This window comes from Spinacia oleracea, chromosome 6, assembly GCF_020520425.1.
Source record: "Spinacia oleracea cultivar Varoflay chromosome 6, BTI_SOV_V1, whole genome shotgun sequence".
In the NCBI taxonomy this organism is placed as follows: domain Eukaryota; kingdom Viridiplantae; phylum Streptophyta; class Magnoliopsida; order Caryophyllales; family Amaranthaceae; genus Spinacia; species Spinacia oleracea.
Genome location: NC_079492.1, coordinates 145,815,311 through 145,840,343, shown reverse-complemented (window position 1 = coordinate 145,840,343; position 25,033 = coordinate 145,815,311). Strand labels below are relative to the sequence as shown.

The window sequence follows — 25,033 nt, the reverse complement described above, 5'->3', positions numbered from 1 at the left end:
GCACTCGAACCATTAATGCGTAAAATGGCTGGAAGGAATCATCCAACGCAGGCTGTAACTCACGTGACTAAAAAAATGAACTGAACTCAGATTTAAGATAACCCAATTAACACTCACTTTTCATGTTCTATCTGACCTTGACTTGACTTGACTTTACACAGTTTACAGTACTTCACTACTTCACAATTGAAACGACTTTAGATTGTTGTCGTTTTGCTTTTGTAAATGGGTTGCCCCCACCATTCTTTACGAATCATGCCAAAGCTATTGGGTCCAATTTATATCCTTTTAGTCCTTTTTTCAGTGTTAGTGCCAATTTCACACTAACATAAAGATTTGAGTAAGATGTTGTGATAGGAATTAGGGGTGTCAAATCGGATCAACGGATTGGGTTTGGGTCCGACTCATCGGATTCGGGTTGAAACGGATCGGATTGGAACGGATTAATTTGGCTAACGGGTCGGATCGGATCGGATTGAAAACTTAACGGACCGGATCGGGTCGGAGTTTTTATTCACGGATTCATATCGGATCGGGTTGTAAACGGGTCGGATTGTAGTCGGTTTGGGTCGGATCGGATCGGATTGGAATACGACGGATTGTTAACGGGTTTAGTCGGACTATAACGGGTTCGGGTTCATGTCGGTCGGATTCATATCGGATCGAATTCATTTCGGGTCGGATTCATATCGGATCGGATTCATTTCGGATCGGATTCATATCGGATCGGATTAATCGGTAACAGACTAAAACGGGTTGGATTGAAACTAATTTAGCCTGGTTACATTGGATTCAGTTTTATATTGGTTCGGGTAATTATCGGATCGGGTTATTTGGTAGCGGGTTGGAATTTGGTTCAGTTTAGTTCCAAATTATATATTATCATATCGATGACTTAATTAGGGGACGAAAATAATAACTAACTTTTAAAAGTAATAAGAATTTAAGATTAGTAATATAAGTTATTGAATATATTATTATATCGATGGTTGGAATTAGTTCGGATTAAACAGGTCACGGATTAAAAACGGATCGGATTAAAAACGGATCGGATTAAACGGGTCACGGGTTGAAACGAGTCGGATTAAACGGGTCATAGATTAAAAATGGATCGGATTAAACGGATATTCCTCGGGTTGGAACGGATTCGGATTGAAACGGATCGGATCATAAACGGGTTTCGGATCGCTTCGGATCGGATTAAATGGATCCGGATTGTCACGGATCGGTCTGTTAACGGATTCAGATCTTAATCGGATCAATACTAACGGGTTGGGTCGAATTCGGGTTGAATATAATCGGATCGGATCGGATTTCGGATTTTAACTCGCGGGTTCTAAACGGTTCGGATTCTAAACGGTCGGACAAACCCATCGGGTTCACTGGGTCGGATTGAGAATTGACACCCCTAATAGGAATCGTATGCTTCATGATTGTGAAAGTACATTGTAGAAAATATCCACAAACAAGATGGTAATGTGACACCAAGCAATGCTCGACCTAACTGTAAAAGTTTAGCCTCCTAATTTCACTAGCTTTTACGGGGGTGGCAACAACAACTACTCCTTCCTTTTCGGGCCAAAAACATGACACGGATTGAGCAGTATAAACATGCAAGGAAGATTCAACAACAGAGGAGGTAACCAGTTGATTTTGGCCAAAAAAGAAATGGATACTTCAAACAGATTTAACGGTTACATTCACCGAAAACAAAAACTGCTTAGCAGTATATCAATCTAGATAACAATCTCAAACAATGGTTTGCACTTTCAATCAGTAGCAGAACTCAGTGTGCTTCGATAAATTATGCAAACATACAAAAAATCACTTCAAGTAAATTCAACAGGGCAATTGATGCTATTCTAAAGGACATCTTTTCCTCACCAACTCGGCCAAAACATTGCACATAAGAGGAAAAGAACTCTTCATATTTGTGATCTTAAAAGATAAATAAAAAGTATCCGGGTTTTCAATACTGGATGGAATATATGGATCTGTATGTGCTCACATAAAATCATAATCATCAGCAGGATCATATCCAGCAACAGCTATATCATCATCAGGCTTATCAACAAGAAGCTGCTTCTTCTTTGCGCCTGCATAACCACAACAAAAGGACGTTTATTATAAATAAAAAAAAACTGATAGATAAAGCAATTTCCAAAATGTTGAAAAGAATAAAAGATTTTTATTTGACAAAACAAAAATTCACCAAGATTCAGCAGAAGAGAATGTCAAAGCTCACAAGTTCCATTGGTTACCACACTTTACCAAACCGGCATGATGGGTAGTTACTCAAACAACAAAATAATTAACAAATAAAGTTACAAAGGACTATTCAAGAGGCAAAAACACGAGAGAACATTGATCATAAAATCTCATTCGTAGCATCAGACTTCTTAGTACTTGGCTCACATTACTGCATCTTAATACTGGTTCTAATCAAAGGGACTTGTAGTCTAAGAGATGTGGTGGTTCAGATATGCTTAGCTGACAGTGCAGGATAATTCACTATATCAGAGAAAAAAGAGGAACTCGAAGAAGGAAAATGCATGTCAGTCACAAAGAAGACACAGTCCCAACTAAGAGGCAAAGTCTTTGGGGGAATTCCTTGAGAAATTTGAGTCTATCTCGGGGGTCGTAGGGAACAACTGGGAGACTCAAAAAGACGTTTGTAGCTTGGAAGAGAAGATCGAAGGGTAAATAAAATAAATTGTTCAACAGCGTAAACTGGTTCATGTATCAATTTGTTGGTGTACCCATGGCCTTGTAGCATCAGGTATTCATGCTCTCTTCTAAAAGGCTTTTGTATAGTTGGATGCATGAGCTTCATTATGAACATCACCCTAGTCCTTTACAGATGGTGTAGGTAACATCACAGAGAGAGCAAGGCTTCATTACAAACAAGCGAAAAAACTCGTAAGCAGCACATTTCGTTTCCAACCAAATGCCTTTTGAGATATAACAACAACATTACACAGTTCCACTCCCTGCTCATCCAAGAAGTTTAAGGGAGAACACCAGAAAACGAAGGTAAGCTCAACCAAAGATTACTCCTAATTCACCTTTAAGGAGGATGAAGTAGGGATAGATGCTTCTCAGTTTCAAAATCAGGTAGCCGATAAACTAACTGATACAAAAGGCATGCATGATGTGTGATACTGCGTTCATAAACCGGGGAAAGGAAAGCAGACAGAGAGAATTATACTCTGATTCATCACGTCGCTTGACATGCTCTTTTTCTCAAAGCAAGCAGGTAGTAAGTACATTAGAACTCTTTACTTTCTCATACACAAAAAATAATATCAATCCAAGACTTTCAAGCTTTGAGCAGATTTCAGCCTTGTATAAACTACTACGAAGTGCTAGCTAATGTTGAATGTTTCACTTGAATCCAATCAGAAATTCATCGGAAGACCGTAGAATCAAAAGGTTGATGATTTAAACTTTCACAGAAGGAAATCTTTCTTTTAGATACCTGGGAATGTTTATTTGCTCAAAGAAGATTTTGCAGCAGAATGTGAAATTTTGGTTGATAAAATGTGTGCAAGGGTTAAGATTTGGAGTTCCAGATATACATCATCTATTGAGCAAAAATGCTGAAAACAGTTTTGAAGACAATGAAGTCGATATGCAAGTCTTATCTCGCATGGGAAGATTGACATGGGAAGATTGCCTATATTGATTGTAGTGCTCCTGGTTACATAGCATGGGACACGAACACTGTGTGGAAGAAGAAAGGAGAGTGGTCTGGGCATAAGGGATATTGAGCTTTGAAATATAGCTGCATTAGGAAAACATGTCTGGGCTATAGCCTCAAAGCAAGAGAATATTTGGGTCTGATGGGTGAAAGGAGTATACATAAAAAATCAACACTGGTTGTCTTATACTCCTAACAGTTCCAGTAGTTGGCATTGTAGGAAGATTTGCGCAGTTAAAGAGAAGCTGAAGAGTGTGATGGGTCCTACAGGGGAGTAACTTTGTGATAAGCAAGGTTTATAATGGATTGAAGCCTCCAGCCGAAAGGTGTAATTGGGATACTGTTATTGCATGGTTGGCTATGATTACCAGGTTGAAGACAAGAGACAGGCTACAAAAGCATGGCATTAACACTGATAATTCATGTTTCTTATGTGGAACAGGAACTGAAAGTCATTCAGAGCAGGAAATGCTGGGAGAGGATTTCTCAATGGATTGATATGGGTGTGAAGATTCAGACCCTGAAAGGTGCAGTAAGGCTCGCCAGGAAAATCACGTCAAGATTCAAACGGAGCATTTTCAGTGTGTTTTGTGATATATCAGATATGGAAGGCCAGAAATAATATCCTATGGAATCAGCAATTATGGTGTATAGATAATATTGTAATGAAAATTCAATTTGATGTAAAGCGTAGAGTTAATGCTATATGCTTAGAAAGATAACAGGTATCGACAGAGATTAGTTTGAGGGTTTAGAAGTGCAACCGTAACTTTGCTCCTCTGAACTATGTATATTTTTTCTAGGTTGGTAACCAAGGTAGTTTGCTGGGTTCCTAGTTTCTAGAATTCATATGTAATTCAGAGGAATTCATATGTTTTCTTTGGATGGCAATAAAAAAAATCTCGCTTGCTTACCAAAAAATAAACTTCAGGGAAAATGAATTCTTCTGTCATGTCGATACCACTTTAATCATTTTAATTCCTAATTGACAAACAGTTTTGTTGAACAATATTTACCTATGAGCAAATATTCAATCTTAGGGTAGAACAAAAGGGAAATGGCATAGAAGGGATATTCTCCAAGTTACAATAGGGGTAATCTAGCTGCAGGAGAAGCTGATTAGAGTGTTAATAGTAGATATCATATTGAGGGGTATTGACATGAGCAGAGAGAGAAATAGCTACTTGGGAGAGCATCTTCAACCAACCACTCGAATGTTGGTTAGGCTGTAATCAGTTACTCTCACCTTGATTATTATCAACCCAGAAGATCTTACTAGTTCCCCTAAATTGATCTACCATATCTTTCTTAATACTTCTTTGGCATCTTCTAAATCCCTATAATCTACTGAACATTGGACTTCACAAAACTCATCTCATGCTACTTGCTCAGACTGTTCATACTCAATCAGAAACCTAGATCAACCCACACCTTTTATACGACTCATTTATATTTTCATTATACATACATCATATTGACTACTACTATATTTTTACGCTCATTTTACTTTCCGTTGTTTGATGAATATATGTTGGTTTACACTTCAACTCCTCGAACATGTATTAATAAGCAACATAGTATTGCTACATACAAGACTATAGATTTTAAGGTAGACAGTCGATGTAATGAGAAGATGAGAAAGCCGCTGATTGTGTAGATAGTACCAGGAACCTGAACAGTCACCATTTCAACCTTTACTAAGAAGGGGGGAGGGAATTACACTAATGCTAAACAAGGTAATTGTCAGTTGTAGGTATAAAAAAATGGGGTACTGCAAATATTTATTACATGAGTATTACACAGAAGATACCTGTTTTCTTTTTACCAGCATTGGCCTCTTTCTCCGCCTTCAGCTTTTCATTTGCAATAGCTGAAACCGAGGAGGCAACTTCCTTGGCATCTGCAGCTTTTAAAGAAACTGTTGACAGCCTCATCACCGTCTTCAGTAACCCAATAAAATGGTAACTTTTCTGCATTGAGGAAAAAAAAAAGTCAATCTTAAGTAAGACTTTCCTGCGTTACCATCCGTCAACAAGAAGAGAAGATATAAAAAAAAATAGTAACAAGAGAAGGAAAGAAATGGAGATAATGAAAGCATACCTCGCATGAACGAAGCTTATGAGAAATCAGTTCAGCATACTCTAAAAAGTCACTTTCAGATTTAGGTATGAAATTTTCCAGAGTCTTGTCATCACCCTTTTTACCAAAAAGCTCTGTTGTGGCCTTGTAATCTGCTTCCTCCACAAGCCTGCAGCCCAATTATAAATCAGCTAAAGGGAACCAACAATATTAAAAAAAATAGTAGACTGTATCAGTATCTTCAGGTGCTAAGGAGCCTACAAATATTTTGCAGTCCTTGATCACAACAGCTTTAAGATGCAAAGTAGACGTAGTACAGGATGGAGGAAACGTTGTGATTTCTTTTATCTTAGTGATAATACAGATGGAAGTTAACAACTGACAATGGCAGTACATATGCTAAACTAAATAATAAAAGGTATCATGAAAGCCCTGAAGATAAGGCTTTCCCATTTTTATAACCTAAAGGAGTGGTAGGTAGGTGCTTACGAGTATTTAACTGTCCTGGCCATGTAAATTGTTTACATTTCACTATCCAATGAGGCCAATCAGACGTTAACAATTCCCCTGTTACACTTTGGCATTGATCTTGGCGCAAGAAACAACTTGCCAAAGTGGAAGATTTAACAGAAACTAAGGCATGGACTTATATTGCATTCAAATTAAAAGTGTACGGCAACCAATCGTCTTTCAGGCTTCAACAAAAATGATTATCTTTTGTGTACAGTAAATGGATGATCAATATAAAGTAAGAATAAAAAGAGTGTCAATCATCAAGTCAAAGCGGTAAGCAAAGCAAAGTATTTAAAGCTAACTGATATTATCATTCTAATGAATATGAAATCAATGCTAGCCCCAACACTACCATAGTCAAAAAGTTTATCGTTGAAGGGATATTGTTCTGAAGTAACAATGACACCTATATGCCTACAAGCACAACACAAACTATCTTTTGAGTTTATATCAACTGTATACGATAGTATGACCCTGTAACTAACCTTTGTTGACGCAGTTTCTCTGCTACAGGATCCAATTGTATTTCTTTAGCTTCTTCTACATCCTTTCCTTTGTTTCCAGCTTTCTTGGCAGGCTTTTCAGCTGCTTTTGCTGGTGCTGGTGCTGGTGCAGGTGCCTAAGAAACATCACACAGTAGAGCAGGAAACTGAGATGTGAGTAGAGCTCAAGGATGACAATCAAATGTAATGACTAAAAACCATAAAAGGGACATTAATACATGAGATTTGTTGCTTAAAAAACAGACTACTTGTCATTGCCGAATTCTATCAGTCAATGACAGGAATTAGTAAGTAAACCACAGTTGAAACAAATCTGAAGTTCAAAGCTCATATACAAAAAAGTTGAAATCCCATAAAGGCCTATAAGGCTATAACCTACAAAAATCTGTAGATATGCTCACAAGTACTAAGGTACGTTGTTCAAAGCCCTGTTCAAAGTTGGCACAGAAAGATAACATCATCATTCTAAAGTCTAAACATACCGGTTCTTCCTCCTCCCAGGATTCCTTCACATCATCATCATCAACATCTTCATCATCCCAACTACTTTTCAGGAGATCCTTTGTGGCAACTTGGGGCGTGAAGTCTTCGTTCTCTTAATCAACAACAAACATTGTACTTTGTCAGGAAACAAACAAAAACATGACTCAGAAGATCCAAGTTCCGTCAATCCTATTTTAAATGAAATAATCAATTGCAAAGGGATTGTGTTGTCCTCTTAACCTCTAATGGGAATGGCTACCACGAGTACCACCTTACAGTAATAAAATTACACAAAAATATTCACAATTAAAAATTTAGAGGTGAACGGATCAGCTCCTAGTTTCTGTACCACCAGCCCTTCCATCGAAAGTTCGGTTTATGTAAGACATACTTGATCCAAGACACCCAATTTAGAAAACCCGCATACATATACATTTGTATTCTAAGATAGTCATCACTATGATTGACACATGTGAGATATGGTAGTAATAACTATTTCATATTCGGCATGTCAAAAAGCAAGCTTAGTCTACTAGAAAAAATATTCCTTAAAGTTTGACAGACTACTTAAACTGTTAATTCTGGAATAAAATTCTATGCCTAACGATCACAAAATATTAAGCTTCAAATACTATTGCGCCGATTGGCATCATCTGATTATCCATGCGAATAAATCCTAATTGTACAAGTAGGAAAGCGAATACGACGCCCTAAATTAACAAAATTCATCATCAAAAATCTTACCCCAGTCGTCCTCCATGGATGTGTGCTTGTTTGAATAACAGTTCAAAGATATCAAATTTACTGCAAATCAACCGTACACACTGCATAACAGAAACAATTCAATGCAGTGAGTAATTTGAGTACGCACTATTTGGGGAAATTTCACACTTAGGCTACAGAATCAAAACACATGCAGAATCCTTCCACATCAATCATAAAATAAAATAAATAAAATCTTTACCTGATTCGCGCAACCCACCTCGTAAACCTCGCCTGAGGTCGCGCGTTCCGAATCGGCGATATCAAAGTTCCGAACTTTGAGTACAGAGCTGTCTTCTACAATTGATTCTTTCTGCAAAATTAGGGTTTACGGCTGAAACCCTAGATCTAGCAATTGAACGATAAAGAGATTAGAGGAAAAGAGAAATTAGGGTTTTTGTTGGGGGAAGGTTTTGCAAGTTGAACGGTGGAAAGTCGGTCAATGGTGGTGGCGATGGTCGCAGGCGGCGATAGTCAGCGTTGTTTTTCTTCTGCAACACTGTATGTTCGATGAGATGACTGTGCTATTTATGGTAGGGAGTGCGGATTATCACAAGCCCAGGAATATAATCCGAATTCTACACTAATATGGCAAATTTCTACAACCAATAGCATCAATGTATGACGTGGCAAAAAATTTGTTACTTGTATTTTTATTTAATTTTTTTCTTTTTAAAATTCTCTTCATCCCTATTTGTATGTCCTATCGTCACTTGAATTACTTGTATTTAGTTGGATGGATTTGATGAGAGAACAAAGATGTATTAATCGGTTAGTATTAGCCTATTAGGATTTAGGAGTACTACTATACATCAAAGCCCGCTTTCGTTTTGGGTATGAGCTATGTTTACTTTGGGTAAGTATATTTTCGATTTAGAATGAGACACTGTAGGAATTGAGTACACCTAAAACAAACATAAATTTTAAATTTGATTGTACAAAATTTAAATTTGTGTTAATTTTGACCTAGTATAAAGAGAAAAAGTTCTAGCCAAATCACTACTTGAATCTGTTAGTGAGTATATTTCAGCTGGAACGTAGTTTTAATAAGTACAACTCAACTTAACTTATACTCCGTACTTATTTGTAATTTTTTTTCCAGCTTTTGTCCTATAAGCATATTAACTTATTAAGTAAGATACGTAGTAGTTCATATTTTCCTCTCTACTAAAGCTATTCTTCGTTGATTTCAATCTTAAATCCTAAATCAGATAGAATCTCATACCTCCTATGTTAGTTATGTACGTTAGTACATACGTAGTATGTACTTGTGTTATTAATTGTTATATATAATTGTTTGTGTCACAGTTGTCAAATTTAGATCAGGTTAACACTATGAAGTATGTACGTGGAAAAGTCATGTATTATATATGTTGTGACAACATGACATTGTCACGCGCACTCATGACAAGACCGCGATGTAGAGGATACATGAACCATAATTTTATACCCTTAAATTTAAATTAAGTACCAAGTCGTGTTTTATGATGTGGCATTACATTATTGGCAAGGTAAAGAGTCCACGTGTCAAAGTTTCGAGTAAGGTGACACACACTTTAATAGAAGAGGGAAAAAAGCACCCATAGATAATGAGATTGAGTCTCCCACTCTCCTCCTTCACAAAACTTAAGATTTCAAGCTTTGGATTATTGCAATGATTTTATTAAAGAATTAGCAAGAATGCAAGATACACAGTGTGGTCATCTTCACGCAATCTTCTAATACTTTGAATATGCTTCACATTACTTGGTAAATGAAGGCAATTATATATATAACCCCTAAGGACATGGTCTTAATCAAAGCCTTGAAACACAAGTAATCTTCTCATTACATGGAGAATTCAAATATATGACCTATTATATACATACCCTAAGTCTCAATCACTAAGCCAAGACGTCATTGATAGCAGCATAGATAGTAGAACATTATTATATAAATTAGCCTAAGTTCAGAATGAAAAACTGCAAATAATGAAGAAAACAACATCAAAATCTCTACTAATTGAAGCCATTATTGGTAACCAAGACTTAGCAAATGAAGTATTACTTCGTTTACCTCCAAAATCTCTAGGGAAGTCAAGGTGTATATCTAAACAATTTCTTTCCTTAATCTCAAATCCATATTTCGAACGTTGTTACTCCCTCCTTCACCCACCTTCTTCCTCTGGCCTTTTCTTGGTTCCTTCAAACACAAGTTACTTCCCTAATGAAATCGAGTATCTTCCCCTAAGTCATCAATATGATCATCCAAACGCGCCTTCAGTAAGTTTTCTTACCTCTCAAGGTTTCAAGATTTTACAGTCTTGCAATGGATTATTGCTTTGCTCAAGAAAACAACACATAACAACAACATATCATGTATGTAACCCAACAACGCGACAATATGTTGATCTTCCTAGACACCCTTTCATGAAGAAGAGATATCATTTTGGGTTGTCATTAGCTTATGATCCTTTAACATCACCTAATTACAAGGTAATTAGTGTCCAAACACTTGATGATCATCAAGGCTTATGCCAAATTTCAATCTATGAATCAAAAACTGGTCTGTGGAATCTTCAGAATAAGATGTTTGTAGCACCAAAGGGAATAGATTTTGGGCACGCGGTATATTGTAATGGCAATGTTCATTGGATTAAGGGTACTAAATCAAAGGGATCATACTTTAATATTGATACTAATTGTCTCCACTCATTGCCTGAATTACCAATGAAGGAAACTGATCATGTTGATCATCATTATATATTCGAGTACTTTGGTCATTCTCAAGGCTATTTGCATTACGTTGTCACGTCTCCTACCCTACGCCATTTTGAAATATTCGAGATGAACAAAGAATATTCTAGATGGTTCTTAAAGTTTAAGATTGATCTTAGTGCTTTGGCTAGGAAGTTTCCAAACATGGCTAGGAAGTTTCTTGGTGGATATACACTTGATTTGAGCTATGAATGTGATGTTTTATCAGTTTTTCGAGGACAGGATGAAAATAATCAGTTCAAGGTTTTGCTGTCAATTCCTGGTGAGGTAATTTGTTACAGTCAGAAGGAGAAAACTTCATGGAAAGTTTGTGACTTGAAGGTTCGCGCTGAAGAGAGGCGTGTATGGTATAGAGTTTACTCTGCTTTTGAATATTATGAGACCATTTCTACTCTTTAAGAATGAATGAAGACCTTGTTTGGGGTTGAGATATGGTAAAACACATGCAGTCTTTGTAAACAAGTTTGAAACTTCTGCTGATTGATTGACTTTGTATTTGTTGTTTGTCTTTTAAGATTATTGCAGTTTGTAAATAAAGGGAATATTTCATCCGTTCCATTAAATTGAGCAAGTCTGAAAGGGTCTTGACAAGAATCTAAGAAATTAAAAGTTAATAAAAAAAGTTGATGTGGAAGTCTTAACTCAGACTAGCCCTAATCTTGCTCTTAACCATTTTTCTCTTATAATGTCTCTCACACGAGACACTTTGGCGGTTTGGTAGAGAATTTACAAACTATTAGATATGATCTTTAGAGTAGCTTATATTACAGATAAATTCAGATAAGTTCGGCCAAATAAGTTGAACAAAACGCACCCTTTGTCTGCAGTCTGTTACTACATATAAGTTTTCTAAGTATCCCTGACAAAGCCTAACAGGATACTGTTAAGATATAGAGTTAGAATACTATTGTGATTCTAATAGCACTAGGAATATAATTACATTAGAATTATATGTACGTTAGAATTAGTAGTACATAGAGTTAGAGTAGGAGCTGGTTTCATTATAATCTGTACCTTCTACCCGATATTTGCCTAATCAAACGAGCCTTGTTCCGGATCAAGTTGTATTCTAACTCTGTATCTTAACAATGACAATTGAAAGGAGCAGTATAACTTAGCATGAAGTAAAGAATGAAGCCCCCTCAAAAAAAAAAAGAAGTAAAGAATGAAGATTTGACTTTTAGTAAGAAAGAAATTGTTGCTGTGAAAATTTGTTCAATATATACATTTCTTTTACAAATGTTATTTTTTCCACAGTAAGATATACAGTACAACAAAGAATAGCAGGAGCCATGTGCACTGAGTACGACCTTACTACAGTAAGATACTGTACACAGTACAACAAAGAATCTTCCAATATTGTCAGAATTCAGAACACTTCACATATACTTATATACAAGTGAAGTCAATTAGTCAAGTGTTGAAATGAAACAGGGGAAATGCTCTCATAATACTCAAAAACTTGATAAACACCATACCATATTTCTCTCTCTTTTCCACTTTCTTTAGACTTGCATATCTGCCTTGATTTTTTACTCTTACAATCATAGGCTATAACTTCACCAGGAATGGACATTATAACCTCTATAACTTCCCCATTATGCCCTCGAAAAACTGATAACACTTGACACTGGTACATAAACTGAGGGTGATGATAGTCAATCCCCATGTCCATATTTGGAAATTGTGAAGCCATTACATTGAGCTCAACCTTACTTTTAAAAACCCATGAAGAGTAATCTTTCTCCATCTCGAAAAGCTCGTAGTAGTGTAAACCTTCCATAGTAAACATACAATACAAGTACCCTTTAGAATGGCCAAAGTACTCACAACTATACTGTTCTTGTCTTGGACTTTCAGGCATATGATTTAGGGTTTCATTCTCTACATCAAAGTATAATCCCCTCATTGTTCTTTTAGTCCAATGGACCGATCCATTGCAGTAAATCCCGGTTGTGAAATCTATATCATGAGGAGCGAAAAAGTCTGGTGCTTTTGAGGGTTTCCATTGGTTTGAATTTGATGAATATATAGAGATTTTGTACTTGTTATGCCTTGTGTTAATGAGGCAAATGATTTTGTAATGTGGTGAAATTGAAGGATCAAACACTAGACTGTAATATAAAGGGAATGCAGGAGGAAAGTTACCAAATAAGTTAGGAATGAGTTTCTTTTGTTGGGTTGTAGGGTTGAAAATATAGAGTTTTCCCTCTTTGCAAATTAGCAATAATCCATTACAAGATTGTAATACTTTGATGCTAATCATGTTTAAAATGGGTGAAACCGGGGAATTTGATTCATTTTCGCCTAGGGAGATACACTCGATTTGGTTGTTTTCCTTCCCAAATCGATGTTTTGGGATCAAGAAAAGACCAGAAAGTGATGGAGGATGAAGAAGGTTATACCTTTTTACAAAATGAAAGCTGAAAATCAGTGAACGCCATAGCGGTGACACCTTTCTGAAGTTGATGAGTGATTTCACAGGCACATAGACCAAAACTTCACTTGCTACATCTTCATTGTTACCAATAGTTTCAGCAGATTTTATGGAGTTTGGTAGTTTAGAATTGGTATTAGTTGTTTGAGACATTTCAGAACTTGAAAGGGTCTAAAAGGGTTTCATCCCTTCCTTTTCTAGATTACTGAATCCTGATTTATAACCTGAATCATGCTCTTTTTTTTCTTATTTGACTGATTCAATTATCAACTGGTTGAATGAGCTAATTCTTGCTGAAGGTCTTATCAGTTTACAAGATTCCATACACAGATATACGTATTAAGTATTATTTTATGTGTAGTAGTATACTATATAATGTAGAATTGTAGATGACTTGCTGTTATTTTATGATGATTCAGTCACCAGAATACTTTTGAAGTATTAATTAATTTAAAGTCTCCTCTGGCTACTTCAACACTTCCTATTTCTAGGAAAAAATATTCTGGTTGAATGAACTGAGTAGGGAACGTGAAGACCAAGTTTAACAAGAAAAGAAAGTAATGGAAATGTTCTGATAAGGGAAAAGAGAAGACTAACTCTTGCATGAAGCACTCTTGTAAAAACAACACAAACTATTTTCTAGTTTTTTCTTACTCATTTTACAGGTTCTCTGTAAATCTGTAATATCAGATAATAGGAGATATAGAGTAATCAAGTAAGAGTAGCTTATGTTACTGATAGTTTTTCTAGAAGTGTACCTCTTCTTTTTCTGGTTCAAAATGTTTCAGAACATGAGTTACCTGAAATTCCAGCATAGTAGGCCAAAAAAATAAAACTTGTAGTTAAATTTAGGCCAAAAAAGCATGATGGACGCTATATGAATCAGTCTAAGAGCAAGATCAAGGGGGTCTTTTTTTAAGACTTTCTTCATATGCCATGTCATCATTTCACTATTATTATTGTTAAGACTCCTTAAGATTCAATCAAATTTAGCACTTCACCCTTCAAACTTATTTTAGACCTGTATATTTATGCACCACATATTATTTTATTATATTATTCAACTCACACAAGGAATCTTAAGTTGAGCTTTAGTTTTTCAAGACTCAATTTAAGACTTTGTCGAGACTTATCTACTCCAATGCTACAAATTCCTTTGTCTAATCTTAAGACTAGGTGAGTCATATGCCATGTCAGCACAACTTTAGTCTTAAGACTTATGGTGGATCATGCTCTAATCTCCAAAAACCATATCAGCTCCTACACTAACTGATACAAGTGTCCTATCTGGAATATTGTTCTAGTTATGTGCACATTGTTAAAGCTATTGGTTACAGTTGAGAAATTGCCTATGATTCTTATTTATTTGTGATAACAAATAGTAGTTGTTTTACCATCTTAGCAAACCATTAGATATGATCTTTATTGCACATAAATACATATAATTTGGAATATCCAAGCGTATGATATACACCCACTTTTTACATAATACACACCTCATATATGATTTTCAAAGTAGTAATACACGACATCGCCCGGGCCAAACACTAGTTGTTAATAAATGTTAAAGATAAGTAATTAATTTCTTTCACCTTTGTAGAAAACAAACTCACTCAATATTTCTGATCTGAAGTTTAGCTGAAAGATAAATACTTTGTATAACATATTTATATTACATGGAAGGATGATCCTAAAAAAATGAGAGCGCGTCTCAAAAAGTATACATGAGGAGAATACTTAATCACCCTACAATTTTCTCTTCTCCCTTACAGCCATAATTTCAGGCAAATAGTATATTTATAGAACACAGATGTATAACAAATATCCTAAGGTTTAGAACCTTACTAAATGTACATAGAAGTTGTGTTATATAATAGGAATACATAGATAAATGTTTAAGAAGAACAACTGATGTAAGTCCAAAAAAATAGATTTGAACTCAACACCTGTTCTTCCAAATGCATCCATGTAAATACACCAAATCCATCTAATAACATAGAATTTCCCATTTAAACTGTATGATCAATGATCAAGAACCTACTTATGATACTCTGATGAAAGATCAGAGCGCGATCAGCTGCCATGGACAACGATTGCATAGTTATAGCTGGAGCTTACCGCGACATAGTAACAACCCACTGCAATATAATAGAATCTGAACAAGAAGGGGACTAAATGGGATAGATGATACACATTGAACATTTTTTACCTTTGGATATTTCGAACAACACCAGATAAGGGGTAATAAGGATATGTACCTGATATAAGAAAATGAATCAGAATTCGGGATATATTTCAGGCATTGACAATAATTTCTAGAGGGTAAAGTGTTAATGACATCCCCTGTTATTGTATTAGCCTTAACCATGTTTTTATAGAAAGAGAAAAATTAATATTTTATTTTTAAAATGCATAATGGTAGGGGAAGACTATCTCATCAATCATTCAATCTTTGTGCTGAGTGTGAAAAATCAAGTTCTTAATAATAATTGAATTTGCAAAATCTAAGCTGCATTTAAGGAATATGCTTTTCTTGCTTGATTAGGTGATTGAGCCGTGGGGATAAGGTCAATCTTTGCTTACTTTTTTGGCTTCAATTATTTTTTTTCAAGCATAATTTCAGAATCTTATATAGATGCTGTTGCAAAAGTCTACAATCACATGCTAATCAACATTAATTATGATGGAAGGATCGAAAACTTGATCGAGTTTGCTTGATTTTTTTCACCTTATCTTAGACAAAGATTTTGTCTCTTTCACATTTGGGCATACGACAAATCGGATTCCAAATTAAACTCGGGTTTCAAATTTTGATTATATTTTCAATCAATAAATTCAAACATGACCATAACCAGATGATCCTAACCAAATTAAACCTGAGCTAAACCCAATTTTAACGACCAGTTTGTCATCTCTAGTTTATTCTCTACTATGTCAGAAATTAATGAGTTGATGTTCTTCATGGTTCAGACATGTTTTCTTTAAAGCTGGCCAGATGAAGTCATGTCTTGCATCTCCTGGAGGGACTGTCATCACAAACTTTGACCAAATTTATTTATGTTTTTATGTGCTATGGAGTAATAATTACTCCAATTTATATCCGTAATAAAATAAAAACAATTAGGTGCAAGCATATCTTCCCACGAACATCATAATGGATACGTCCAAAAGATAAACTTTAATTAATTAGTTGGTTAATCTCATTAAGTATTCAACGATCCTTATCTCATGACGATTATTTAAGGTTTAGACCATTAAAAGAGATTAAAGTATTTAATTAGATGGAAGTAACAGCTCAAGTCTCAAAGTTCAATTTTGTTTATTGCAGTAATGGTTGAGCATGAAGAGATTTAATTAGTGGTGATGATTAGAGAGGGAAACAAGTCTAAAGTCTCTAAACCTAAATTAATTGTGTTGCTTAGAGGAAGTCCGAACGTGCAGACATACCAGTACTCCTCGGGAAGCTGTTATCTCTGAAGCTAGAAAGATCAGACTCCCCAGTTAAAACTCGCAGATTTGAGATTCTGGAAACAGAGTCAAAATCATATTGTACAAAGGTTCATGCATTTTAGCGCATGCACCTTATATACCGGCACATGTGATACACTGCACGCCTGCATACATGAAAAATATGACTGTTTTTAGTGCATATGTACATTATATAATGAAGAAAACATAGCACTCTGGCAGCATATTTCTCTAGGTACAACTATATACCAGCAAATTAAAATTTTGAAACCATATTCAAGGAGTTATGAAACTTATACTCCGTAATACAGAAAGGTACATAAATCAAAAGTTACCCGTATAATATGGTAATTGTTCAAGGAAGGACAAAACAAGGCAAAACTAATGGGACATTAGTCATATTACCACACATTTAAAGTAGTTCAAGTCATATACAGTAGTTTTTAGTGAAATACACATAATAAAAGCACACAGATTTTGCTTGATTCTTCATGTGTTACAAAATTCACTCTTCTTTTCTGCACTACATATTCACGTCTGAGAAAGTCAGACGTTGGGAAATAATCAGTACAGCTAAAACAAAATCCTGCGCTCATACAAAAAGATAGAATTTGAAGCATGGTTGAAGCGAAGGGACCATATAAAACAAAGGACAGTTTGTCTTCAATTCTTCAAAGTACTTGATAGGAAGAATAAACCCTATACCACACTTCCCTATCATCCGGCCTTAGCCTAAGATCACACAACTTTTTTGCAGATCTCTTCTCGTGATTGTAGCTAATGACTTCACCAGGAATTGAGAGTGAGACTTCTAAATCTTCATCATCATAACCTTGTACAACAGATAACACATCACACTCATAGCGCGGGAAGATAGGATGAGGGTTGTTAGACCTACGAGCCATGACCGGAAAATCCATTGCTAAAGCTTTCAAATCAATCACACTCCTCAGAAACCACCCACTATAGTCTTCCTTCATCTCAAATATCTCCAGAAAAGACAACTCCGGTGATGCGACTACGTAGTAAAGATGACCTTTAGACTCCCCAAAGTATTCACAGCTAACCAAGGAATACCCTTCCTTCAGTGGAGGCTTAGGCATTTCTCTTAGAACCTCTTCCTCCAAATTGAAGTATAGACCTAGCGACGTACGTCCCATCCAATGAATTGCACCATTGCAAAACACTCCATCACTAAAATCAATGTCACGGGGTGCTATAAAAGGCTTCCCTAATGATTCCCAAGTTTGAGTTTCACACGAGTAGATAGATATTTGATGAAGTGGTTTTTGCAATTCTAGCTTTTGCACACAAATGATCTTGTAATAAGGCGAAGTGTAAGGATCAAAAACTAAATTAAGTGCAAAATGGTTAATTGCAGAAACAAAACTAGGAAGTACCTCTGGGACTTGAGTTGCCAAATTACAGAGATAATACAATTGGGAGGAAGGAGAAAAACAAAGGAACAAACCATTGCAAGATTGTAAAATCTGAAGATTTCGGCTGACAAGAAATGAAATATCTGGAATTTTGGTGTGAGTTTGTATGAGCGAGACATACTCAGGTTGAGGTCTTTGTGATGTATGTTTTGGGATCAACACAAGGCCGGATACAAAAGGAGGTTTAATGGAATAGTACCGAAGAAAATCGTTGTCGGACATGGGAGGACACAAGGGCTCTTTCAGCTGAAAATCAAAATCTGGGAGCAAAATATCAGGTAAAGAGAAGTAAAACCCAGCTTCTAGCTCTTCATCCCCATCGATGAACTCAGCTGGTAAATCTTCAATATCAATGTTACTCTCAGCTGACAAGTACTCATCATCATCAAAAAAGGCCAATGGATCAAAACTGGAGTCGCTAAACATCCTTATTTTCATTGCCTCTAGTGATTCATTTGATATATTTATCCCCCCAAAAAAAAAGTTCAACTCAATGCACTTTCATATCCTAGAATGAAATTCGAGTTTGTCCAAGATATGATACGTGGAGTCCTCTACCCTTTTAACACGTCAAAAAATACGTCATTTTCTGCTTCTAATTTTTAAAAGGAACAAAATATATTAAAAGTCAACATGAAGACCAGGCAACCAAATAACATACATCCAGGCAATAAACATCAAGGAGAGAGCACCTCTTCAAAGTATACCAGGTCAAGTAACTATTTTCTTAAAAAACAGATATTGAGAAAGGGGTTTAAAAATGACTGTCACATTATTCTATCTGCCAAGACAAAATGACACTAAAAAAGTGAATAACAGAAAAATTAAAACTGAACTGCAATAAGACTATCAATGAGCAAATGCTGCAATAAGCAGCTGTCATGCTTGGAATGAGTCAAGCTTAAGGAAGTTTCTCAGTTTTGTTAGAAACAACAAAAACACAAGCCAGATCAGAAAGATAATCAAAATATAAATTTAGCATACCTCTCTTTTTATCTTCTCTTGTCAGATTCTAAACTGAACTCGATATGCACCTTGATGATCTGCGTAACAAATGATGAATTACCTCACAGCTTAAAATAAGCAGTAGAATACAGTACTCAATGTTGGGCATAGAACTGATAGAGAACCAGACATCAACAACAGTATGACTTCACCTCTCCATTATTCCATAGGAAAGAAAGAGAGGGAGCATACACATTAACAGAAATGCTTCTTGAAACTTCAACTTGTAAGAAGTTGTTGAATCTTAGTTACAGACTCGCGAATCAAACAGAATTATTATTATGGGACATGGAGTATTATACACAGTATTATCACTCATAATCTAAAACGGATTCCTCTCTCCTTGGAGGTTGCGGCATTTCTTTTGGACTCTCTGACTTCAGGTCTAGATATGCTCCATTAGATTTGATGTGTTCATCAGCAATGAATGGCATCATTGCAAAAGACACTGGCATTGAACTCTAACTCGTTAGGTGCAACAACAGGCTCTTGAGAGAGACTCCACAGACGACTAAGATGAGTTTTGGGTGAATAGATTGCAATTTGGTGAAGTGACTGCAGGCTATCTAGCTTTGCACATAAACAACCTTGTAAACGGGTGAAGTGAGAGGATCAAAAGTCGATTCACATTCACAGTCAACTTATATTGCACTACATTTCCATTCCAAGAAAAAAAAAAAAAAAAAAAAAAAAAGATGATACAGAAAAAATACACTGCTTCAAAAAGGAGAAAGACAGAAATTTATTGACATAGTTTGCATCAAACAACTGATAATGTCTCAAAAAATTCATAGACTAAATAAGTTTTGTACCATATGGTTACATCACAGGGACGGAAAACTTTATCATAGACTAACATGAAACTTTTCTGATTGTAAAATATGACTTCACCTGGCACTGACAACACAATTTCCATATCGTCATTGCTCCCAACATGATTAATGCACATCACGTCACACTCCAACTCTGAGAATAAATAAGGATGACGCCCAAAGTTTCTAGCCATAGCTGGACATACAGCAATTAACACATTCAGATTGACCCGAAACTTCAGGTCCCATCCAGAATAATCGTCCTTCATCTGATATAACTCATAATGGTTAAATAGTGGACGCGAAGTAACATAAAGCAAGTAACCTTTGGATTTTCCAAAATATTTGAATTTATATTGTGACTCCTCCTCTCGCCTGGGAGGCTGTGGCATTTCTCTTAGTAACTCCGTTTTCAAGTCAAGATATGCTCCTGTGGATGTGCTTGTCAGCCAATGAATTGCACCATTGCAGAAGACACCATCCTTAAACTCTAACCCATTAGATGCAAAAACAGGCTCTTGAGTAAGACTCCATAGACGAGTTTCGGATGAATAGATTGCAATTTGGTAAAGGGACTGCTGACTATCTAGCTTTTGCAGACAAACAACCTTGTAATCAGGTGAAGTGAGAGGATCAAAAGCCAACTCAAGTGTATACTCATTTTCCATGTATGAACACATTGAACAGCTAGGAAGGACTCTTAATCGACATGTCGAGGGATTGCACACATAATGTGACAGCTCCAATCGACATAGCAATAGTCCATTGCAAGAGTGTATGATCTGGAAACCTTCGGAATTGAGAAAGGAAACAAATGGAAGAATCTTAAATTCCCTCTGGTTAAGCGAGAGAAAATGAATTTCAGGATGTTGAGCGGTTTGCCTAGGGATCAAGAACAGGCCAGACAAGGAGGGGGGGTAAAGGAAGGTATGCCTCGAAACAAATGTTTGATTTGAAATAAAAGAGAGCCACAACTTTGATACACGTAGACATGGAGCAAGAGAAGTTGCAGACATATGAATGAAAATCTCTGTTGCTAAGTCCTCATTTTCTGAAACTTTTTCAGCTGATGTTGGTTCAAACTGAGGGTTGGTAATTGGCTCCTCCATCATTCAGGATTTCAGGGATTTTGGAATCTGTGGGTTTTATCTACATTCATACAAAGATTTACCAATACCAGAGAACCTACATTATGGATTAAGTAAACTATTGCTATTCGATCAAGATGAGAAACTTTGGAATAGGATGAAGAAGTTTTTAATTTTACTTGCCAAAATCATTTTATATATCTGAAGAATAGTATGCTTTCTTTAAAAATATTCATAAAAAAATACTGTACTTAGTCAAGAAACGTGGGTTGCTTTGCTATCCTTCCAAAAATTGCTCAATATGTAAAATAGAACAGTCTGACCTTTTCCAGGGACAATGCTAAGGATTTGATCTAGGCATCCCACGCAAACCTCCAACTCAGAAAGAAGCACTTAGTTAGCTTCCTATCTTGGAAGACTTCTTCCTAGCCAATATCACGTGTAATGGTTAGATGACGAGATAACAATAACGACAAGGCAAGTCAAAAGAATCTTCAAAAAGGAATTAGACAGGAAAAAAAAAGCAGCTTGATGATCTGAATACCTATATGCAGCGGCAGGGTTTGAGGTGAACAAGGTGTTTAAAGCATGTTTGTGAAAGACACAGCAATATGATGAATCTAGAGTCTCTCACTGTCTGTAGCAGAAAAGAAAAGAAAAGAAAAAATCCTGTAACAGAACAAGCTCTAAGCCTTAGAGGTGTCCTTCCTTTTCAAGAAGAATGATGCAAAGCTACATATACATGAAATACTCAACAAATAGAAAACATATGACAGTAGCAGATGGATCATGGATGTTCCTTAGCAAAAACAGACATCGTTATTTTCCTCGTTCCAAATGAAGACAGCAACTGTAATATACTGGCATGTAGAAAGAAAGCTATAGAATCAAACTGTGATTACAACAGCATACGAAGAACTATGAGGAAGCAACTAATTAAACACTCATTACTGTTGAAGCATGGAAAATGATCATGGATCCATTCCTGAAACAGGTAACATGACTAACATCCAATCACTTGAAAACCATCTTCAGGATATGTAAAGTCTTGGGTAGGATGGGCTAGATGGACTCCCGACTACATCATTGCCCTTCAAAAAATCCCTTGAGACGCCTACGGCTCTATGCAACTCTCCTAAAACATCATTTGACCAAGCGAAACCAAAAAGAGCACCATTGATTTCCATTCTTCTTCATGTTTTTCAGGCATGCTAAGTACCGGAAAACACTAGCCTCACAGTAAATGCATACCCATATAAAACACCCAAACTACTGATGTCTAACTAACAGCAAATGTAAATTTATAGAGTTTGTTGTAGAATCAGTTTGTGCTCGTATCTGTAGCAGCATTGTAGGAGTCAGTATGACTCAATCCAACAAAATTTGTATTAACTATAACCAAGTATGATCATCATACTTACAATACAAATTAAATTATCCGACATACCCAGTTTTCCCTTTTTGTTTGAAAAACAATATCCTATTTACCCCCAATTCAATTCCAGATTTCGGAACGAACAAATTAGGTTTAGGGATTACATGGAAAATTACAAATTAGATTGCCTCACTGAAACAAAATCGAAGTCGTCATCAACTTATAACAAATACACTACAGTCGAAGAAATTTTAATCAACAAATATCATAACAAATAATGACAAATGAAAGGATTTTATCGTGCTATAGAACAAGATTAGGAATTAATAAGGTAGAAGAACACTGTCGCAAATGTGAATGCAGGTAGTTTAGTAATTCAATACATACAAAGGGTTAATGGAAAGCTGAGGAAGCACAGACATTTTGAATTGCATAGCTTGATAGCTCCGTCTCCATGTATAGACAGACTGGACATAATTCCGTCGTCTACAATTTTGAAATGCCATGAAGATTATGATGGAGAACTGAATGATTTATAGATTTACACTGTTTTGGTACTACGTCACTGTTTCGAAGCTTTCGGATTAGGAGGGAAGAACGAAATTACACTGTTTTGGCTACAATTTACAAAGCTTAGATTCTTAGAATCAAAACTCCCTTCAAAAAAAAATAGAATCAAAACGCATCAACATTCCTAATTGTACACTGGATAGGTTCAGGGCCGATCACACATGAGGAAGTTTATATCCAACATGATTTGTATATTGATTGATTAGTTTTTATTATACCAATTGAGGTTGGCATGAGCGGTTAAGGGTATTTTGTTCCTTAACCAAGGTCTCGGGTTTGAGCCTGAGAATGAAAAAAAAACTCAACAGGACACAAAGCATTTCTAAAGGTATAACAGGACATAGAAGTATGTAACAATAATATCTATACAGATGACCTTGGGACCATCAACTTGCTCCAATCATCACTGATATCGTCTACCTTCTAAAGAGGATTTGGGTTAAAACTATCCATTTTTGTTAGAGTATCTCCAATGGTCGTAGATATGCACTACTTTGCAACTTTTAGAAATTTCAAGCTATTAGCTTGACCATTGGAGTTCAAATGATGAATTAGCTTGCCCAAGCAAATTAGCTTAAACAAGCTAATTTGCTTGAAAAAAATTGGCCAGTGAAATAATATTAAATAAAATTATATTTAAAATATTGATTGACAAATATATGACTAAATTAAAATCAAGCTAGTAGCTAACCATTGGGGTACCAACTAACTAAAAACGAAAATAGCTTGATATATTATGTGGCATGACAAGCTAATTTAAAAATTAGCTTACCATTGAAGATGCTCTTAAGGCTATTTGCTACTTGTGGTCCCATTTGTAAGAGCACTACCATCAATGTATAAAAATAAAACTCACTCATCACTCTCTCTCTACCACTTTCTTACTCTTTCACATCATTGATCCTCATAAACAACTCTTTTTTAGAAAATCACATCCCACCAATGTACTTAAAAAAATACTCTCACCACTTTTACTTTTACTATTCACTATACCCCACTACACTTTCTATCTCTCGCATACGAAATAAAAATAAAAATATATTTATATTTCTGAAAATTTTCAGATATTTTAACAATTATTTCAAATAATTGTGTACTTTGCATGAAAAATGATTTATTTTAGAGAAGAGAGAAAATTGATTTTTGAAAGTGTGCCATATATATCAAATCGGGTGTCTATTTTATAAAGATTAAAATTTTAAAGTCGTTGGTAAATTTTTTTTATTAAATATTTTTTCCGAATATTATCGTTACAATATAGAGTCGCTGCGAATTGATTTGATTGGTTGTTTGCCTGACTGGGACACGTATCGCGCTCCTAATGGGTGAGCTGACACGCCTAGTCAGCGTGGCAATAGTAATTTTGGAATGTTGTGGTTTGATGAGAATTGGAGTAAGAATCCTGCCCATTTTTCAGAGTTTTTAGCATGTGGCCCCCAATATTTGGCACAACTACACATGTTTAAAAAAAACTCACGAGGAGTATTACTTGATTTTATTCATGAGTTTTTTTTCGTGAGTGTTTCATCTGCTTGTGTGACGTGGGTCCGTGAGTATTAATTACTCACCAAAAAACACTTGTGAGTATTTTTTTTATGGACCGGTGGTAGTGCTTTAAGATACTCTAATACTTTTATGAGGTTATGGTTACCTCCATGTAATAAAATATCTCATTTTTTGTGTTAAAAAAATAAATAAATAGAACAACAATATCTATGAGGCGGTAGATTTTTGTTGACTTTAGTTTAACCATGTTCTTAAAGTCATAAGGGTTGATGGTTGGAAAAGCGAAAAGCCTATTGTTTCACAAATGTTCAGAACAACGATGTAGCTTATTTCCCTCGTATTTTGAAATTTCTAGTTATAATTTTGTTTTAATATTTATCACAAATTCACAATACGCCACATTTACAAAAGAAAAGGCAATTCAAACTTATTCATCATCATTACTCCAATTAGATGTTGATTCTATTGAAGCATATATCTCATTCTCTTGAGCGAAATAACACTCTTATACTAATTTTTTTTAATATACAAAGTAGT

General features: G+C 35.6%; 4 protein-coding genes across 24 annotated transcripts; 1 reads left to right on the top strand and 3 right to left on the bottom strand.

The window, feature by feature from the left end:
• Positions 1–1,706: 1,706 nt before the first annotated feature.
• Positions 1,707–8,592, bottom strand: LOC110795810 (uncharacterized). 2 transcript variants are annotated; one of them, XM_022000838.2, is made up of 7 exons: positions 8,243–8,592; positions 8,023–8,102; positions 7,278–7,390; positions 6,778–6,911; positions 5,801–5,948; positions 5,511–5,670; positions 1,707–2,096 (listed from the first exon to the last, which is right to left on the bottom strand). In XM_022000838.2, the coding sequence occupies exons 2-7, from the start codon at positions 8,036–8,038 to the stop codon at positions 2,005–2,007; spliced, it is 663 nt and encodes a 220-aa protein (XP_021856530.2). In that variant the 5' UTR covers positions 8,039–8,102; positions 8,243–8,592; the 3' UTR covers positions 1,707–2,004. The 2 variants fall into 2 exon arrangements, with proteins under 2 accessions (XP_021856530.2, XP_021856538.2); XM_022000846.2 differs by having other exon boundaries at positions 8,261–8,560.
• Positions 8,593–10,010: 1,418 nt separating this feature from the next.
• LOC110794778 (F-box protein At5g07610-like) lies at positions 10,011–11,195 on the top strand. The gene has a single exon (XM_021999740.2). It carries the CDS (start codon positions 10,011–10,013, stop codon positions 11,193–11,195), a length of 1,185 nt encoding a protein of 394 aa, XP_021855432.2.
• A 429-nt stretch (positions 11,196–11,624) lies between these two features.
• LOC110795832 (F-box protein At5g07610) lies at positions 11,625–23,149 on the bottom strand. 20 transcript variants are annotated; one of them, XM_056831773.1, is made up of 7 exons: positions 21,590–23,131; positions 21,369–21,470; positions 20,283–20,387; positions 20,037–20,153; positions 19,125–19,183; positions 16,681–16,847; positions 11,625–15,491 (listed from the first exon to the last, which is right to left on the bottom strand). In XM_056831773.1, the coding sequence occupies exon 7, from the start codon at positions 13,384–13,386 to the stop codon at positions 12,202–12,204; it is 1,185 nt and encodes a 394-aa protein (XP_056687751.1). In that variant the 5' UTR covers positions 13,387–15,491; positions 16,681–16,847; positions 19,125–19,183; positions 20,037–20,153; positions 20,283–20,387; positions 21,369–21,470; positions 21,590–23,131; the 3' UTR covers positions 11,625–12,201. The 20 variants fall into 20 exon arrangements, with proteins under 20 accessions (XP_056687751.1, XP_056687749.1, XP_056687752.1 ...); XM_056831771.1 differs by having other exon boundaries at positions 20,037–20,387; XM_056831774.1 differs by having other exon boundaries at positions 20,037–20,387; positions 21,369–21,466.
• On the bottom strand, positions 17,078–19,061 carry LOC110795824 (F-box protein At5g07610-like). The gene has a single exon (XM_022000852.2). The coding sequence runs from the start codon at positions 18,576–18,578 to the stop codon at positions 17,373–17,375; it is 1,206 nt and encodes a 401-aa protein (XP_021856544.1). The 5' UTR covers positions 18,579–19,061; the 3' UTR covers positions 17,078–17,372.
• Positions 23,150–25,033: the final 1,884 nt, after the last annotated feature.